We start from the raw sequence: 20,187 nt of genomic DNA, 5'->3' as shown, positions 1-20,187 counted from the left end.
GACCCCCAGGGGTCGGTATTGGGACCACTGCTGTTTATGATCTATATAAATGACCTGGACCTGGGTATAGGGAGGACAATTTCCAAGTTTGCAGATGATACTGAGCCAGGAAAGGTAGTAAACAGTGAGGAAGATAGTAGCATATGAACCTGGAGGTTCATATAAGTAAATGTTTGAAGGTGGCGGACAGGTAGATAAAGCTGTTAAAAAAGCATACAGGATACTAGACTTTATAAATAGGGCCACAGAATACAAAATTCAGGAAGTTATGATGAACCTTTATATAAAACACTGGTGAGGCCTCAGCGAGAGACTGTGTTCAGTTCTGGGCCCCACTCTTTAGGAAGAATGTCAAGGCATTGGCGAGGGTGCAAAGGAGATTGACCAGGATGGTACCAGGAATGAGGGCTTCAGTGATCAGGAGAGGCGAGAGAAGTGAGGGTTATTCTCCTTGGAGCAGAGAAGGTTAAGAGGAGACTTAATAGAAGTTTTCAAAATTATGAGGGGATTCAATACAGTGAACAAGGAGAAACTATTTCCACTGGGGGGTGGGTCGGTAACCCGATTTAAAATGGTTGTTAAAAGAAACAGAGGGGAGGTGAGGAGAAATGTTTTCACACAGCGATTGGATCTGGAATGCATTGCCTGAAAGGCTCGTGGCAGCCGATTCGATAACAACTTTTAAGAGAGAAGAAGATAATTATTTGGGGAGGACAAGTTTGCAGGGCTGTGGGGGGAGAGCGGGGGAGTGGGGTTGATCAGGGCTATAGGGAGAGTGGGGGAGTGGGGTTGATCAGGGCTATGGGGTGAGAGTGGGGGAGTGGGGTTGATTAGGGCTATGGGGAGAGGGCGGGGGAGTGGGAATGATTTGGAAGCTCTTTTCAAAGAGCGGCACAGTCACGATGGGCCGAATGGCCGCCTTCTGTGCTGTACAATTCTATGATCTCGCAAATCACTTAACAGTCCTGGCTTGGCACCTGAGCTGTGGCTGGGAGCCGAAGAGAGCAAGGATGCGCTGACAGGAGCCAAGCAGGACAATCTCTTTCTTTTCAATTGAAGAATGTTCATTCAATTGAAGAATGTTCAAGTTCATCCGGGACTTGATGTCTGATACGCAGTTGGTCACAACAGCAGTGGTCATGGAATTGAGGGTGCAAGTGGAGAGATGAATTTGGGTGCTATCGTCTACATGTGGAAGTTAAACCCCATGCCTGTTGATTACATTACCGAGTGGGAGTATATAGAATCTATATTATAGACAGTGAAATGGAGAGGAACGAGTAGAGGCCCTTGAGGAGTGCGAGGGGTGGGAAGAGAAACCATTAGAAGAGATGAACAATATCAACAAATTGTATTTATGTAGCGCCTTTCACATCAGGAGCAAATGGAGATGCTCGGATGGGTGAGAGTGAAACCAGGATAGGATAGAACCATGGAGTTGGAGGTGAAAGGAGAGAACGATTGCATGGTCAACAGTATCAAAGGCAGCAGAGAGAGTCATGGTCACAGATGGAAAGAGTTGTTGGTGACATTACCAGGGCAGTCTCGGTACTGTGGCAGAGTGGAAACTGGATTGGATGGATCAGTGAAGGGAAAGCATAAGAGTCCAGGCTGCAAGACTTCAGAGTGTGTTTGGGTTATAGTTTGAGTTTAATCAGCTATAATTGGCTTGTGATTGCAAACACTAACTGGCAGCTACTTGTCAGGCTGGGACAACACCATTTTTTAAAAAAAAAGTCAGGGACCTTATAAAAATTTTCTTTGGTCAGAAGTTTTCGCTGAAGCATTACCCATGAGGCTATGGAGGATGCCAAATCTTAGATAATCCATTTGCCTGCTATTTAATCCTGTGATCACCCTGCGGGTCAGTAGGCAGGATTAGCAAGTAGGTAAACTGGATTATGATCGGGCTTTCTCTCTCTTCCTACTCATTGTGGACAATTAAAATGAGGAAAAAAAGTGGAGGGAGATCTTTCAACTTTTCCGGTACACTCTAGAATCTTGTGTGATGCTACTCCTGGGTGCTGTATTGGAAGTGAAGGAAAACAATAACCAGAAATTTCTGCAGAGTCGTCAGTAAGTAATGTAGAAAGAATACTGTGAGGTGCAATATTTAGCCACTGATTGTTTCTCGGGTCTGTTTCAGGTGCAGCACGTATACCCATCGCAGGTGCAATATGTGGAGGGAGGTGATGCCGTCTATGCTAACGGAACAATGTAAGATCCCAAGTGTAATGGCTGTCTGCTGCTGTATGCCTTCTCTAGGTCATCTCACAAGCTTATTACATCTGTGCTTGTCGCCCAAATTGTTGGTTAGGAGGGTTGTGCTGTTATAGGGGAGCGAGCGCTGTACACCAGGCCTCAGATTCAGTCTGTCCCTAGTCTGGGTTCAACTTGTCTGCACAGCAGGCATGTGTTTTCCAGATAGCATGGCCAGAGGCAGGTAGTATTGAGACCCTATTGTAAAGACCTTGTGATCAGTGTCTGCTGGATCTCAACTATGTATTGTGAAAACAATGAATAATAATAATACTTGCAAAACTAATAGAGTAGTGAGCAAAACCAAGTGAGTGGCGATAAGGGGGGACTTCAATTGTCCTAACATAGACTGAGAAGCACACAGTGTAAGGGGCAAGGAAGGGGAGGAATTCCTGAAATGTGTGCAGGAGAACTTTCTGGATCAGCATGTTTCCAGCCCAACGAGGAAGGAAGCAGTGCTGAATTTAGTTCTGGGAAATGAAGTGGGGCAAGTGGAGCAGGTTTGAGTAGGAAAACATCTGGATAACAGTGATCACAATATCATTGGGTTTAGAATAGTTATGGAAAAGGACAACAATCAAAGGTAAAGACCCTCAACTGGAAGCGGGCTAACTTCAGTGAGCTAAAAGGGGACCTGGCCAAGATAGATTGGAAAGAAAGATTGGCAGGTAAGACAGCAAACAAACAATAGGAAGCCTTCAAGGAGGAGATAGTTCGGGGACAGAGCAAATACATTCCCACAAAGGGGAAAGGTAGGACAGTCAAACCTGCCTGGATGACTAAGGAAATTGGGATTAAAATAAAACAGAAAAGGGAGGCTTATGACAAATGTCAGGTCCAAAACACACAGGTTAATCAAATAGAATATAGGAAGTACAGAGGAGAAGTAAAAAGGGAAATAAGAAGGACGAAGAGATTGTACGAGAAAAGATTAGCAGGAAACATAAAAAGGCACCCTAAAGTATTTTATAAGCATATCAAGAGTAAAAGGTTAGTCAAAGGTAGGGTGGGTCCAATTAGGGACCCAAGTGGAAATCTTCTCGTTGAGGCGGAGGGCATTGGCTGATGGACTAAATAAGTACTTTGCAACTGTCTTCACAAAAGAAGACGATGCAACCAATGCCTCAATATCGCAGGCGTGTGAACAGAAATCAGATATGATAAAAATCAACAGAGAGGAGGTACTAAAAAGGCTGTCGGTGCTCAACATAGATAAGTCACCCGGTCCGGATGGGATGCATCCCAGGTTACTGAGGGAAACAAGGGTGGAAATAGCGGAGGCTCTGACCACAATCTTTCAATCCTCTTTGGCCACTGGAGTGATGTCAGAGGGCTGGAAGGTTGCAAATGTGACTCCCCTGTACAAAAAGGGGCAGAAGGATAAACCTGAGAACTACAGGCCAATCAGCCTAATATCAGTAGTAGGGAAACTCCTGGAGGCTATAATCCGGGACAATATAAATTCTCACTTGGAAAAATATGGTTTAATAAAGGATAGTCAACACGGATTTGTTAAAGGGAGATTGTGTCTGACAAACCTAATGGAATTTTTTGATGAAGTGACTGAGAGGGTGGATGAAGATAGTGCAGTCGATGTAGTTTATCTAGATTTTCAAAAGGCATTTGACAAAGTGCCACAAAAGAGACTTATATACAAAATAGAAGCCACGGCATTAAAGGGACTGTGGCAACATGGCTCCAGAACTGGCGAGGAGACAGAAAGCAGAGAGTGGTAGTAAACGGTTGCTTTTCTGACTGGAGGGAGGTGTGCAGTGGTGTCCCTCAGGGGTCGGTATTGGGACCACTGCTCTTTCTGATCTATATTAATGATCTGGACCTGGATATAGGGAGCACAATTTCCAAATTTGCAGGCGATACTAAGCCAGGAAAAGTAATTAATGGTGAGGAGGACAGCACCAGCCTCCAAGAGGACTTAGACAGATTGGTAACATGGGCAGACACGTGGCAGATGAGGTTTAATGTGGAGAAATGCGAAGTGTTGCATTTTGGTAGGAAGAATGAGGAGAGGCAATATTAGCTGATGGTACAATCCTAAAGGGGGCAAATGAACAGAGAGACCTGGGGGTCCACATTAGCAAATCTCTGAAGGTCGGCAGGACAAGTAGATAAAGCTGTTAAAATAGCATACGGGATACTAGGTTTTATAATAGGGCATAGAATACAAAAGTCAGGAGGTTATGTTGAATATTTATAAAATGCTGTTTGGCCTCAGTTGGAGTTCAGTTGTGGGCACCGCACTTTGGGAAAGATGTTAGGGGATTGGAGAGGGTGCAGAGGAGGTTTACCCGATGGTACCAGGAATGAAGGACCTTAGTTATGAGGAGAGATTAAGAGGGGATTCAATAGAGGTTTTCAAGATCATGAGAGGATTTGATAGGTTGAACCGGGAAAAACTGTTCCCACTGGCATGTGGGTCAGTATTCCGAGGACACCGATTTAAGATCGTTGTTAAAAGAATCAGAGGGGAGGTTAGGAAAAATGTTTTGACCAACGAGGTGTTGGGATCTGGAATGCTTTACCTGAAAGGCTGGTGGAAGCCGATTCAGTGTCAACTTTTAAGAGAGAAGTAGACGCGTATTTGGGGAGGGCAGGATTGCAGGGCTATGGAGAGAAAGCGGCCGGTGGGATTGAGTTGCAGGTTCTTTTAGGAGCCGGTGAAGACACGATGGGCCGAATGGCCTCTTTCTGTGCTGTATGATTCTATGATTTGATATAGCACTTGACACGTCTCAAAGCGTTTCACAGAATATAATGCAAAGTGAATTGACTATATGGTTTGTGGGCGAAATGCGGCAGCAAATTGCACACAGCTGTGTCTCACAAACAATCATGCCTTGAGCGACCCCAGTTTTTTTTTATATATATATTTTTTTGAAGGGATTATTATGCCCGGAAAAGCAATCCGCTAATTGATTAACAACGGGGTTCCTACTTGTTGCTAGATGAACAGAGGAATGTGGAGTAAAGAAACTTGCCCAATGTTTCGCCTTGCCTAGAAATCAAACCCAGGTCTTTTCGCTTGCGAGGCGAGTGCTCTAACCACTAAGCTACAGGACTCCATAGATGAGTGACCTGTACCAGGGTTTTCTGGCAGGAGTGTCAAGTCGTCCAGGTGCTTTTCCCAACAATTCGGCCCAACACTGCAGTTTGTGCTCTGCCTCAACCCAGAGCTCATTTCCCTCCCAATCACATAATACTATTAATTTTTTCATTTTTCTTTTCCTATATAGACGTACTGCATATTCCTATCCAGAAACTCAACTCTATGCTCAGAGCACTGGATCCTCCTACTTTGAGTCACCGGGAAATGCAGTTCAAGTGACCACTGTGGTGTCATCTCCTACTGTGGTACCATCTCACAGTATGGTGGGAGCTGTTGGCATTGCAATGGAGGTTGGAGGAAGTCAAATCATATCTAGTGGTGGAACCTACCTAATCCATGGAGGGTCAATGGACAGCTCAAGGCACCCTCTCTCACACACTTCTCGGCCGTCACCCGGAACAGTGAGTAACTCTCGAATCCTCCTTTCTTACCATGATCAGACATCGGGAGATTCACAGCTTACAAGAGTCTGAATCAACACCAACTTACATATTTATGACACCCTTTATGCAGGGTAGGCTCTCAGAGTGCTGAACAATGGTGGAGTTTGATGCCAAGTTTAAAGTGGAACCGAGATGAGAATTATTGGTTTAAACAGATTCTATGGGAAAACTATTCCATAGGAAAAACATACTGTGCAACAACACATCATTAGTAAGGTGAATCTAACCCATCTCCTAGACAATCTAAGCCTAGCTCCCGTTTCCTAGTAGTGGGTGAGCATTCCAGCTTTTGGTGATTTCTGTTTCAGAATTCTGTTTACAAATAAATAATCACTACACTTTGTATTAGGATTGGTATTGGGACCACTGCTGTTTATGATCTATATAAATGACCTGGACTTGGGTACAGGGAGTACAATTTCCAAGTTTGCAGATGATACTAAGTTAGGAAAAGTAGTAAACAGTGAGGAGGAGAGTAGCAGACGGCAAATGGACATAGACAGACTGGTAACATGGGCAGACACGTGGCAGATGACGTTTAATGTGGAGAAATGTGAAGTGATGCAATTTGGGAGGAAGAATGAGGAGAGGCAATATAAGCTGATGGGACAGAGAGACCTGGGGGTCATATAGTAAATGTTTGAAGGTGGCGGACAGGCAGATAAAGCTGTTAAAAAGCCTATGGGATACCAGGCCTTATAAATAGGGGCATAGAATACAACAGTCAGGAAGTTATGATGAAACACTGAGACAGAGGCCTCAGTTAGATCCAGGAATGAGGGACTTCAGTTATCAGGAGAGGCTAGAGAAGCTAGGATTATTCTTCTTGGAGCAGAGGAGGTTTAATAGAAATCTTGGAGCGAGATTTAATAGAAGTTTTCAAAATTACGAGGGGATTCGATAGGGTGAACAAGGAGAAACTATTCCCACTGGCGGGTGGGTCGGTAACCTGAGGATACAGATATAAAATAGTTGCCAAAAGAACCAGAGGGGAGGTGAGAAGAAATGTTTTCACACAGCGAGTTGATCGGATCTGGAATGCATTGCCTGGAAGGCTGGTGGAAGCCGATTCGATAACAGTTTTTAAGAGAGTAGATAATTACTTGGGAAGGACAAGTTTGCAGGACTATGGGGAAAGAGTGGGGTGTGGGACCGATTGGGTAGCTCATTCGAAGAGCCAGTGCAGACACGATGGGCCGAATGGCTTCCTTCTGTGCTGTATAATTCTATGACTTGTAGAATATTACAGCACAGAAGGAGGCCATTCTGCCTAACGTGCCTGTGCCGACTCTTTGGAAAAAGTCTCCTTATCTCCCCTCTGGTTCTTTTGCCAATTATCTTGCATCTACGTCCCCTGTGAAATCCTGCTTGAGATGTTTTGATACCATGATGAAGTGCTGTGTCAAATGCAAGGAATATTATTACAATGGTGATAACACATTGGACCCTTGGCCAGAGGGTGACACCTGCTTACAACTCTACAGCTGCTTTTCAATTCTTTTAAAACAGAATTAGATGGATGTTTGAAGTGCAGGAATATTAAATGGTTTGGGTTGTGCATGGGAAATTGCGATTAGATTAGATGGCCTTTGGAGAAAATCGCTAACAGTCTTGATCCCGTTTCTGTTCTGTTACATTCTGTCATTTTAAAAATCATAATTTTCTGTTTCTATTAGTCTTGAGCGCACTTTTCAGTACTTGTCAACATCCCAGACCTTCCAAGATATTTTCCGAATTGAAAATGTCTAAAACTGCTAGTTTGTTGTCAATCCAAAACAAGAAAGCGTACATATCAGTTAGTTAGCACTTGATGTAATAGGGAGTTTAGAAGGGACTTCTTCATGCAGAGTGTGGTGAGCGTGTGGACCCCCCAGTGAGAAGCTCTGCTTCAAGTCAAAGCAACAATGTATTTAAGAGGAAACTGCAGTTGCTGGAGCAGTGCTCAATGTGTAGGGATTTGTTTTAGTTGTGCTGCTCATCAGGGAGCTCCTGGTACCTGCTATCTGGTTTTAGCTGTTTAAACTCCAGCAGTACTTAATACACACTCTGGAATCCCCTAAGCTTTTATTCTTGCTAACCTTGGCTTTATATTCTCTGGAATTGAGTACGCAGGATGTGTCCCTCTGTCGAAAGTATGCGCATTCCATTCTGAAAATGTTCATTTGAGGATCCAATTCTCAGTCTGGTTTCAAAATTCTTAAACATGGTGAAGGTTTTCTCCAAATATCATCTGCATCTGGCTGAGCAAACAAGTATAGTAAGGGCCTGTGCACATTGTCTGTTGTCTGCAAATGATCAGCTGGTGACTAACCATCTTGTGGTATTGTAAGCTGGATCTTCTTGTAGCTGAGCTGGCTCCGAGGTGATGTGCTTTGCAAATTTGAGGCAATCCTCTGCAATGGCCTCTAGTCCTCCTCATGAGCTAGGCAGATTTGCAGTACTCCAGGGCATTGCTGATAGCACACCAGCCAGCCTGGTTCATTGGCAGGACTTGGGAGGGGCAGCGCTGTCACTGAGGGCAGGGATTCTTCACACTCAGCTCCTGTTATCCCTAATGCCAAAGCCTAATGGGACTCTTGCCAACCTGAGTCTAATATTTTATGGAATATTTTCAGAAATGAGGACATTTCCATATGGCATACATTGAACCCTGTCTGCTTTGGATATTCTTAAGCATGGGGATGGGTTTCCAAATGTTTCTGTTAACCAGCTAACCAAATAAAAAAGAGAGGAAGCATGAGGGAGAAGGGAATAAATGGGGAAGGGGGGAAGGATAGGGCCTGTGTGGAATATAAACATCCGAACGGACTAGTTGGGCCAAATGGTCTATTTTCATGTACATTTGATGTGGTCTTATCTCTGTTCCTTTCTTTCTTAGATTGAAATGGCAATTGAGAACTTGCAGAAATCTGAAGGGATCACAGCTCACAAAAGCAATCTGTTGAATAGTCATGTAAGTTTCATTGGCTTCTGAAACATTAGACCTGCATGTTAGCCAAAAGTGGTGGGGGGGTGGAAGAGTGTCAGGGAAATGTGTGTGGGGGGGAGAGAGAGAGGGTCAAGCAATTGTGAGGGGAGAGGGTCAGGAAAATGTGGGGGGGGGGGTTGTCAGAGAAATGTGGGGGAGATGTCTGTGAACAAAGCAAAGTAGCTTTTCATAATGGTGTTGGCTCCGAAGCACTTAATCACATCATCACATCATACATTTATTATATTGTTCAATTCTTAAAACATGTCTCCCATCAATGGGGCGGGTAGGATGGGAGCAGAAGAGGGAAAGGGGGCACGAGAATCAGGAAATGGAAGGGTTATGAGAGCGGGACAAGATACATTTACTGCATGAGTTATTCCATGCATTGGATAGATTAATTTTTTGTTTCAGTGACTTGATGTGATCTGGAGAGTCCAAGAAACCAGCTGGTCCTGGGTGATTGGAACTTCACTGGATAAGCAGGCAGTGTAAGGGTTAAATGCCAATTAGACGATTGGATGTACTGTCCAGTGAGAGTGGAATGGTTATCATGTAGTTGACCAAGAAATCTTGTTCCTCACAAATGAGAAACTTGAATGCTATAAATTCTGCTTGTATGAATTTTGCTGTGTGCTTTATTTTCCCATTTTAGTTTATATGGAAAGTATTTGAATGTTTTAAAAAAAGTTTTATTTGATAAGCTGGAATCTGTATTTAACACATTTATTGAACAGTACATAATTATTCTGCCTTCAGACTAATTTAAATGGTTTAAAGTTTTGAATCTTCATGCATGTTGTATCAACTTAAACTTATTTTGAAATGTAACACATATGGTCTTTTTGATACAGCTCCAATGGCTGCTGGATAACTATGAGACAGCTGAGGGGGTCAGTCTCCCAAGAAGTTCTCTGTACAACCATTACCTGCGACACTGCCAGGAGCAGAAACTCGATCCTGTGAATGCCGCTTCCTTCGGCAAACTGATTCGTTCTGTTTTCATGGGTTTGAGGACCAGAAGACTGGGAACAAGGTCAGGGTAAAACATCACATTAACATTGGAAATGGATGTAAATCCCACTCTGCAATATCAATTTATTTTCACTTGGGGAGCTTCAGCTTGGGGCAGCTCAATCAGTTCTGCTCTTTATTCAATCTGGAATGTATGCTCTATTCTCAACCTATTCTCTCTCACATATGCCTTCAACTGCATTGAAAGTTTGATAAAATATCGTTCCTTCTGTTAGGGTCCAGTTGAACAATCTGATTGGAATTGCTGTAATTCCAGGAGTTTTCACAGAATTATACAGCACAGAAGGAGGCCATTCGGCCCATCGTGTCTGTGCTGGCTCTATTAAAAGAGCTTCCAAATCACTCCCCTGTGCTCTCCCCATAGCCCTGCAAACTTATTCTCTCCAAATAATTATCAACTTCTCTCTTAAAGGTTGTCATCGAATTGGCTTTCACCACCTTTTCAGGCAATGCATTCCAGATCCAAACAACTCAGATTTGGAATATCTTGGGGGGACTACCCTGAGTTAACTTGAGTAATTGAGGGAGGGGGAGAGGGCGCAGAGAGTGAGTCAGAGCAAGAGGGGGAGGGAGAGAGAGTACTTGAAGGAGAGAGATGGAGATATAGTCATAGTCAATGTGTTAGTTAAAGCCATCAGTGATGTCACAGTTTTCACCTATTATCTACTATTAAATATACAAGTTAAATTTGCTGAAGTTCACTCCACAGTGGCTGTAGAATGGATGTCACATTATAAGGAAGAAGGCAATTCTGGTGTACAGCACAGTATTTAACTTTGGGTTTTGTTTCAGCAATCTTTGAAATAACCTTTCCACTTTTGTTTCAGAGGCAACTCGAAGTATCACTACTATGGCATTCGTCTGAAGCCAGATTCGCCTTTGAACCGTTTACAAGAAGATATGCAGTACATGGCAATGAGACAGCAGCCAGCCCATCAAAAGCAAAGGTTTGGATAGTGATGACCATTATTGTCCCCACAGTCCAGCCCCTCAGCTCACCTGATTAGCCATAGTTTATTGCTAAAATCAAGTTTCGGGACTAAGGATGAATTGTGGATTCAGGGTCAGATCCACCACTAATCCTATGCTCGTGAGTGTCTCAGGATCTTTGTGCTTTTTATTATTCACAACAGTGAATCTTCCCAATTAATGTAACTTGTATATTTAATAGTAGATAATAGAAACCTTGGGCAAGTTTCCTTACTTCACACGCTAATAATAATCCCTCCAAAAAACAAAACAATAATAAATTGGTCATTTTCAATCTACGACTGTTTGTGGGACACTGCTGTGCGCAATTGGCTGCCGCATTCGCCCACAAATATACAGTCAATTCACTTTACAGTATATTCTGTGAAGCGCTTTGGGACGTCCTCCCGACGTGAAAAGCGCTATATCAAATGCAAGGATTATTATTATTATTAGATAATAGGTGAACACTGTGACGTTACTGATGGCTTTAACTAACACATTGTTTGAAAAATGACCAGTGGGTGTGTTAGTTGTTGGCTGGTGTGTTGGACGCAGAGCAATCCAATATCTATCATAATGATTGGGCCTTAAGGCAACTGTGCTGTGCATCACACTTGCAGATCGCAGCAGTTAAAAAAAAATCAATTGAGCCAATATCCTACTAACCAGCATGCCAATATTGTAGCCAGATTCTGGGCTTAAACATAGTGAGTGGTGATGGGGGTGAGAAGGATGAAAGACAGGAGGTTTCACCTGCAGCACATTAAAGGATCATCAGATTCACATCTTGATTAGTGACATAAGTGTAACTAAATTTATCGCACTGCAATTTTCATCCCATTCAAAATAATAATTTTGGTGGGTGCCACACCCTCAAGGTTTGGATTTCTCCAGGGGCTCCAACCGTTATAAATTATGCAACCAGTCTATTTTGTAAGGATTTTGACTTGTTTCAAAAGTTTGTATCAGAAATTTCTATAGAAATCTCAAAAGAACTTCTGTCAATCAATTGTCGTGACACCCTCCTGTCAGGATGGCATGGCTGGGTTATTGGGTTTTGTGCATTTGTATTTTGTCAGGAAAATATATTCTTAATGGTAAAAATTTGAAAGGAGAGAAAGGCAGAAATATCTAGTGAGTAATAGGAACAGATTTATTTGTAGGAAGACCAGTTTACAAAGCTGTAAAGGTTAGACTAAAAGGGCAGTTCTTTTAGAGCCGATACAGGCAACGTGGGCCACATGGTCTCCTCTGTGGAAATATTCTGTGATTCTAAATTTCATCCAATTGCCATTTTAGGTTCAAACCAATGCAGAAATTGGATGGAGTAGGAGACGGTATGTCTGGGCAGCATATTGGCCCGACTACTCCAGAGCAGTCTGTAGCTGCACAGAGCCAACATCACCAGCAGTTTCTGGGTGAGTTAAGTGTTGCCAAACCTTCAATTTGATGGAACTGTTATTCCCACTTGCAATCATCTTTGGTTGATTCAAAACACATGTTTGTCAGTCTGGTTGATACACATTTGAAATTGCTTCAACTATAAGGGTAGAAATGTGCACAAATATGCCAAGAGTGTTCCTAGAAAATGTGCCACAACTCTGGCAATGAGCTGTGTGCAGTCCTGTTCTGCAACTGCTCCTCAGCAGCCCCTTTCCAGCTTCCTAATCTGCTTGTATAAATGATGCAAACAATGGAAGCCACTTTAGCCGGATGCCAGTTAACTTCCAACACCAGGTAAGTCGGACCAAACACCTGGCCCCAATTCATTTGTATTTTTACTTGTTTTAAATATGCTGGTTAATTTGGAAAAAAAATTGTTTAATCTGGACAAAATGCCGCGCTGGTCCCCAGGGCATATACTCACACGCCATGAGCGGCTCCAGGATGGATATAGGAGGAGTCAAATTGTAATTGATTGACAGCGGACGCAGAAATTCACAAGCAGTTCTAGGCTGTCAATCGATGAGGGGGGCGGAGGAACAGAAGAAACAAGGGAGGGAAACGGAGGAGTCAAATCGTGAATGATTGACAGTTGGAGTTGGTTGTGAATGGGTGGAGCCAATCCATTCACAAGCAGCTTCAGGCTTGGAGCTGCTGCTGATTGGTTCCCTTTCTGTCCAGTGGGAGGGAGAAGGTGTCATTGCTGCTCCTTTCCTGAGTGGGAAGAACTTTGGTTAACCTTGGGCTCCTCGATGTGTCCGGCTTAAGCGGCTTCGACTGCATCTGTGTCAGGAGAATATTGTTAGACCGATTCCTCCGGATCCACTCTCAGCCAGAGGGATTGAGACCAAATGTGGAACCTCACTCCAGCTATCAAAATTAGACCTTTGTGGTCTCCATCGTGCAATAATAGGTGCCATTGTGACTTATTTCCTATCTGCAACTTGCTTTCATTGCCTTGGGAAGTCCTCCTGATGTGAAAGGCTCTATACAAATGTAATTTTGTATTGTAATTTTGTATTGCCTCTCTAATGGTCTTTAGACGTCTCTCGTGCTCTGCCTGAGTTTGTTGATGTAGAGATTGGAGACAGCCCTTTCCCACAGGATGTCACATTGAATGATGTCAAGACATTGCAGATTCTGTACAGGGAGCACTGCGAGGTAAGCTTCACAGATAATCAGCGGACACTTGGGATCTATTAGGGATCAACTCTGTGTTCTCACATGCTACATTAGGGTAGGCTAGCCCTAATGACTTCTGATCATCTTTTCAAGGTATGGTGATTGACAGCCCAAACTGCAGCCTCTGCTCTAATGGCCTCTATACATTCCAGAGAAATATTTTTGCAATATCCCGATCTTCTGATTCTGTGGATTACTGCATCTAGTGCAGGTTTCATATTACATGGTAACATTCACGCTGTAGGTGAAGGAAGTCGTGTCTTTCCATTTCTAGCCAAAGGCTGTAAAGCCCAGAACTGGCAAAGCCTCACATGGCCTTTACAGGCAGTGCTGAGAGCTTGGATTATTCGCAAGAAAGTAGTTCACAAGGTCGAGGCCACCTAGACTTGTTTGACAAGCGGTTCAGTGTGGTGATTGGAGTCGAGTAGGGTGGGTATTCTGAATGGATGAGATCAAAGTTTTCTTCATCTGAACGTCTCTATGATCTCCACTTGAGCTTTCCTTTCGATTACAGGGGAGGCCAGCAGACAATTAAAATTCCCTCCTTTGCCACTGTTTATCTTCACAATGTGTCTGAAAGAGAGAAAATGTGATTGTTGCACAGGAATGAAAATGGTGCAATGTTGGTGCACAGGATCTATTGACATTGTGATTGGACATTTTTGTCTATTAGAATGACATGTTATAAATGTTCTGTGCATATTATATATGTTGTATTATATATATTATATAATATATATGACTACTCGTAAAATGGATTGTGTATATTTACATTGTATTTTTATTATTAATTGATTATTGATGCATTATTAGCAGATGCGAGACTGCATTTCTAAGCTAACAGGGCTGTCTCCTGTAGCTTGCTGGATGTTGTATGGTGAGGCCCCTCATGTAAACCATTGTGCTGCTTCTGTTCCAGGCAATGCTCGATGTTGTAATAAATCTCCAGTTTCATTACATTGAAAAACTGTGGCAAACCTTTTGGCATTCAGCTCCCTCCTCCAACGACGCAGATTCTGCCACTTCAGTCAGGTGAGAATATGGCAGCAATCCGTCCTCACAAACAGAGGGTGACTAATGTAGACTTGCTAGCCCCAGATATTAAACTTTGCAGGCTTATTGAATATTTTTTTAAAAAGCAATAACATCAAAATGTGAATTCACATTTCAGGATTTATTTTCTGTTGGTTAAGAAATTATTGAGGGTCTCTTGTTTTCTGCAGTGAGGAGGAGAATGATGCCATTTTCCCCAAAGATAAACTGATGGAGCTCTGTAAATTTGACCCCATTGTTAAGTGGATGAGGAGCTGTGACCATGTCCTGTACCAGGCACTGGTGGAAATTCTTATTCCCGATGTGCTGCGGCCAGTTCCCAGTGAGTAGCATTATACTTTGTACTTGGGCGCCCAAGTTCCTTCAGACCTAACTTAATGAGCTGTCGTTACCACTGTTCTTGTACTTCAGACTTGGCGAATACACTGGCAATCTGTCACGTACATCCACAATAAACACTTTGCTGTCGAGTGCAGCAGCTTGCTTTCATGTTCTCAGACTTGGTTCTTTTTGAAATTGTTCACCTTTCTGCGTATTAGGTTTCTTCCGTACAATCTTCCCTTCCTCTCTCCTTTCCATCCCATTTTTCCCTCTTCTGTCCCCTTTTCTCTCCTCCAGAGACCTCCACAATGCTCTCCAGAGCGCTTTGCTGAGGCTGGACTTGCCTAGAGTTTCTAATCTCACTGCAATGGGTTTGACATTGTTTTGGTGTTTGTTAGGTGCTTTGACTCAAGCCATTCGCAATTTTGCCAAAAGTCTGGAGGGATGGCTCACAACTGCTATGATTGGCTTCCCTCAGCAGATGCTTCGTACTAAGGTGAGACAACATCATTGAAGGCTGGTGGGGGCTAGGTCGGGGTGGGGCTGATGGGCATGGCACCTTCATCAATGCCATGCTTCCCCAGCACTGCTCTGGAGTGTCAGCCTGGACTGCCGGCAGGAGATAACCGCATCATTAGGGCTTCTGGTTTTTGGGGTTTAAAAAAATGCAATTTTAGGAGTTAATTTTAGTTACTTTTAGCATTTTTTAGTTCTAAAAATCAAGATTTTTCACATTTAATGGAAGATTCTGACTGTAAAGATATTCCAAAGCGTGGATGTATTAGCAATGTTCTTTCTTGTCAACTCAAAGCTTTCCAATTCACTAACTATAAGCACATGAATTTGTCCGGCTCAGTGTCCTTTTTGTACCACCTGTCTTATCTCATTGGCTTTTTCTTAATTGCCTTTTACTTCTTAAAGGGATATCCCACACAGACAGGCCTGCGCACACGGAGGGGACAGAGAGGCCCTCATTCAAGCGCAGTGCGGGTCAGGACAGGTAACCATTTACGGGGTTTTGCAGTGTTTATTGCATGAACACTGATTTTTTTATATAAAGAGTTTTATTGGGGGGAGGGGATTAGACCGAAAATCAGAAGCCCTACATATAAAAGGCATCATTTGTCCTTGAGTTGCTCCATACCTGTATAATCATTCAGTTCTGGCAGGCCTGGCTTATTTGGTAGCACTCTTACATTTGAGTCAAAAGGTTGTGGGTTCAAGCTCCATGTTTGGACTTGGAACTAGTGTAGTCTAAGCTGACACTCAAATGCAGTGCTGGGGGTGTGCTGTGTTGTTGGAGGTTCCGCCCATTGGATGAGACGTTAAACAGATCCCACCTGCCTGTCCAAGTGGAAATTGAAGATCCCACGGCGCTATTCGAAAAGAGAAGGGAGATCCTCCCTGTATCCTGGCTAACAATTCCCCAAATAAAATTGGTCCTTCACTTCACTTGAGCATGCAATGGTCACCTACAAATATACAGTCACTTCACTTGACAAAAAACATGTGAAATGTTTTGGGGTATCCTCAAAGTGAGAGGCCAGTGCCAAATGCAAGAATTATTATTTTATTATTAAATAGCTTCTCCCTATTTACCCTGTCAAAACCCTTCATAATTTTGTACACCTCTATCAGATCTGCCCTCAACCGTCTCTGCTCCAATGAAAACAAACCACTACTCCCAAATCCCTTTGCTCCTCAGATCATTGTAAGATCCTGATATTCAACAATTCGCATTTATATAGTGCTCCTCGCGCAGGTTAGCGTCCCAGAGCGAATGACTGTGGCGGAGCATGATGCCGAGCCGGGGGAAGGTGACTGACAGCATGGTTGAAGAGAAAGATCTTAAGGCATGACTTGAAGATGGGGAGGCATGAGGCCAGGCGGAAGGATAGAGGGAGAGTGTTTCAGAGTTTCAGGGCGTAGTGGCAGAAAGCATGTCCACCGATGGTGGAACAGAGGGCCAGAGGCACATGCAGAAGGCTCAGTCGAGCGGAAGCAATGGGTAGGAGATTGGGGATTAAATCTGTCGGCGAGGTAGAGAGGTGCCAGGGCATGAAGTGATTTGAAAACGATCCATTTGGTGATAAGGAGCCTGGCTGGAACTGGTACGGAGTTTAGTGTCCCACCTAGTTTAGTGTCATCCGCAAATTTAGATACGTTACATTCAATGTCCTCGTTTAGATCATTGATGTACAACAGCAACAACAAGATTTCATTTATAGAGCGCCTTTCACGTCGGGAGGACGTCCCAAGGCGCTGGACAGTTGGGTCGGGACCCGAGCATTGGGGGGAAATGGTCAGGGTGAGGGGAGGGAAGGGAGGGAGCGAGGAGGGGGGAAATGGACAGGGTGAGGGGAGGGAAGGGAGCGAGCAAGCGAGGAGGGGGTAGAGAGTCGAGAGGAGAGCTGAAGGCACGGCTGAAGAGAATGTAAATGTATGTAAATTATAAATAGCTGAGGCCCAGCACTGGTCCTTGTGGCACTCCACTAGTCACATCCTGCCAATTCGAGAATGACCCGTTTATCCCTACTCTCTGTTTTCTACCCGTTAGCCACTCTTCAATCCGTGCTAATATGTTTCCATTAATCCCGTGGGCCTTAACCTTGTGCAATAGCCTTTTGTGTGGCACTTTGTCAAATGCCTTTATAAAATCTAAATATACTACATCTACTGGTTCCCCCCTCTCTAACCTGACAGATTTAACATCTTCAAAAAACCCTAAAACATTAGTGAAGCGTGACTTCCCTTTTGTAAAGCCATGTTGACTGCCTAATCTTGTTATGGTCTTCCAGGAATCCCATAACGACATCCTTAATTAAGGACTCAAAAATTTTCCCTACCACTGATGTCAGACTAACTGGTCTATAGTGCCCCATCTTTTCTCTCCCACCCTTCTTAAATAGTGGTGTGACGTTTGCAATCTTCCAATCAATTTTGCTTCATGTGTAGTGCTGTAGCTCAGGGTTAGAGCACTCACCTCACAAGCAAGAGACCTGGGTTTGATTCCCAGCAGGGTGAAATGTTGGGTAAGTTTTCTTACTCCACATGTCTCTCTTTACCTAGCAGTAAGTAGTTAGTCGATTGGTGGATCACTTTTCCGGGGGGTAATAATTCCTTCAAAAATAATAATAAATTGGTCACTTCAATCACAACTGTTTGTGGGACCCTGCTGTGTGCAATTGGCGTCGTGTTTCACCCGTAAACTTGGATACCTTACTCCCTATATCCAAGTTGAGGTCATTGATGTATATTGGAAAAAAGGAGAGGCCCCACTATAGATCCCTGTAACAGGCACTAACTACCCTCCTCCAACTGGAGAAACAAGCTTTTAGCTCTACTCTCTACTTTTCATCCTCAACAACCCTTCTATCCAAACCACCACGTTTCCCTCTGTTCCACGCCACAGATTTTCTCCACCTGTCTTCCGTGTGGCATCTTATCAAAGATATACATACCAAGAATGTACAGCACGGAAACTGACCACTTGGCCCACCACCAACAACAACTTGGATTTATATAACGTTGTCTCAGAGCGCTTCACAGTAACGGATCCCAGGGCCGAACGGGGATGGGGGGAGGGGGGGGGAGAGCCAGGGGGAGAGGGGAGGGAGCCAGGGGGAGGGGGAGGGAGCCAGAGGGAGGAGCCGGGCGGGGGGAGGAAGGTGACCAAAGGGGCGGTCGAAAAGAAAGGTCTTCAGCCGAGACCTGAAACTGGGAAGGGAGGGGGCGAGATGAAGGGAGTGAGGAAAGGAGTTCCAGAGCCTCAGGGCATAGTGGCTGAAGGCACAGCCGCCGAGGGTGGAGTGGAGGACTCGGGACGAGGAGGAGGTCAGACCCGGAGGAACGAAGGCAACGGGTACTGTTTTGAAGAGAGAGGTCGGGTGATGCAGAGGAGTGGAGGGACTTGAAGACAAGGGTGAGGATCTTGAAGTCGATCCTCTGGGACAGGAGCCAGTGCAGTCTGGCCAGGACTGGGGGGATCGGGGAGGTCCGTGCCAGTGTTTATAATCCCCACGTCTCCACCCTTAAACAGCAGCAGGTACCAGTGATTAGCCAATCAAAAGCAACATTCCATCATTTTACTGTGATTTTGCAGCAGAGAGTTTGTAATGTATTTTAGTCAGAAGCGAGTCATGGATTCAGTGAAATACCAGGGCTCCCACTGCCTCCTCGTCCTATCAGCAGCATTCGATACGGTTGACCACTCTATCCTCCTCCACCACTTGTCCTCCCACCTCAACCTTCAAGGCCCTGTCCTTGAGTGGTTTAGGTCGTACCTCTCCCACCGTCTTCAATTTGTTTCCACGAATGGCTCCTCCTCCACCCCCTGCACTGTCTCGTGTGGTGTCCCTCAGGGCTCTGTCCTCGGTCCCCTCCTCTTCACCCTCTATATGCTCCCCCTGTGGTGACATCATCCGCAGACATGGGGTTCACTCCCACATGTATGCGGATGACACCCAACTCTACCTTTCCTCCTCTACCCTCAACTCCACGACCCCCGATGTCCTGACAGCTGTCTGTCCGACATCGAGTCCTGGACGAGAGACAACTTTCTTCAGCTCAACGTGCGCAAAACTGAGGCCCTCCTGATTGGTTCGCGTCAGCGCCTCCGCACCTCAGGCGCTGACAGCATCAGCTCCGCACTCTCCACCTCTCAAAGCCATCAGGAACCTCAGGGTTCTGTTCGACCCTGAGCTGTCCTTTCTCCCTCATATCCGCACCACAACTGGCACCGCCTTCCATCACCTCCGGAACATCGCCAGACTACGGCACTACCTCACCCCTCACGCGGCTGAAACTCTGGTCCACACCTTTATCACCTCAAGGCTGGACTATGGGAACTCTCTCCTCGCCGGCCTTCCCGCCACCTCCCTCCACACTGCAGGTCATTCAGAACTCTGCAGCTCATGTACTGTCCCGCACCAGACACCGCGACCACATCACTCCCACCCTCGCCCTCACCCTCACCCTCGCCCTCGCCCTCACCCTCGCCCTCGCTCGCCTCCACTGGCTCCCCATCCCCCAGAGGATCAAATTCAAGACCCTCATCCTCACCTACAGGGCCATTCACGGCCTCGCTCCCTCCTACCTCTCTGACCTACTATCCCCCTACCTACCTGCCCATACCCTCCGTTCCATTTCCCCCCTCCTTGCTCCCTCCCTTCCCTCCCCTCACCCTGACCATTTCCCCCCAATGCTCGGGTCCCGACCCAACTGTCCAGCGCCTTGGGACATCCTCCCGACGTGAAAGGCGCTCTATAAATGCAATCTTGTTGTTGTTGTTGAAATGGAGATATTTTTAAACTGTCCTGTCCAGTGATGGGAATTGTTTTGCACCGAACTTTGCTGAACTCATGAAAGAGAAGCAAACATTGGTTTGT

At 44.8% G+C, this 20,187-nt stretch overlaps 1 protein-coding gene across 1 annotated transcript in view; it reads left to right on the top strand.

Annotated features, from left to right (window-relative positions):
• The window catches only part of rfx2 (regulatory factor X, 2 (influences HLA class II expression)), a 34,730-nt gene that overhangs the window by 3,434 nt on the left and 11,109 nt on the right, over nt 1-20,187 (top strand). The window contains exons 3-12 of the mRNA XM_007911208.2: nt 2,147-2,217; nt 5,511-5,784; nt 8,705-8,779; nt 9,649-9,830; nt 10,657-10,776; nt 12,101-12,219; nt 13,287-13,405; nt 14,346-14,458; nt 14,650-14,801; nt 15,199-15,296. Coding sequence (XP_007909399.1) covers nt 2,147-2,217; nt 5,511-5,784; nt 8,705-8,779; nt 9,649-9,830; nt 10,657-10,776; nt 12,101-12,219; nt 13,287-13,405; nt 14,346-14,458; nt 14,650-14,801; nt 15,199-15,296 — 1,323 coding nt within the window. The remainder of the gene's footprint in view (nt 1-2,146; nt 2,218-5,510; nt 5,785-8,704; nt 8,780-9,648; nt 9,831-10,656; nt 10,777-12,100; nt 12,220-13,286; nt 13,406-14,345; nt 14,459-14,649; nt 14,802-15,198; nt 15,297-20,187) is intronic.

The sequence above is a fragment of the Callorhinchus milii genome, unplaced genomic scaffold (assembly GCF_018977255.1).
Source record: "Callorhinchus milii isolate IMCB2004 unplaced genomic scaffold, IMCB_Cmil_1.0 Scaffold21, whole genome shotgun sequence".
Classification (NCBI taxonomy): Eukaryota; Metazoa; Chordata; class Chondrichthyes; order Chimaeriformes; family Callorhinchidae; genus Callorhinchus; species Callorhinchus milii.
Note: the sequence above shows the minus strand (reverse complement) of the source record. Positions and strands in the feature narration are given on the sequence as shown.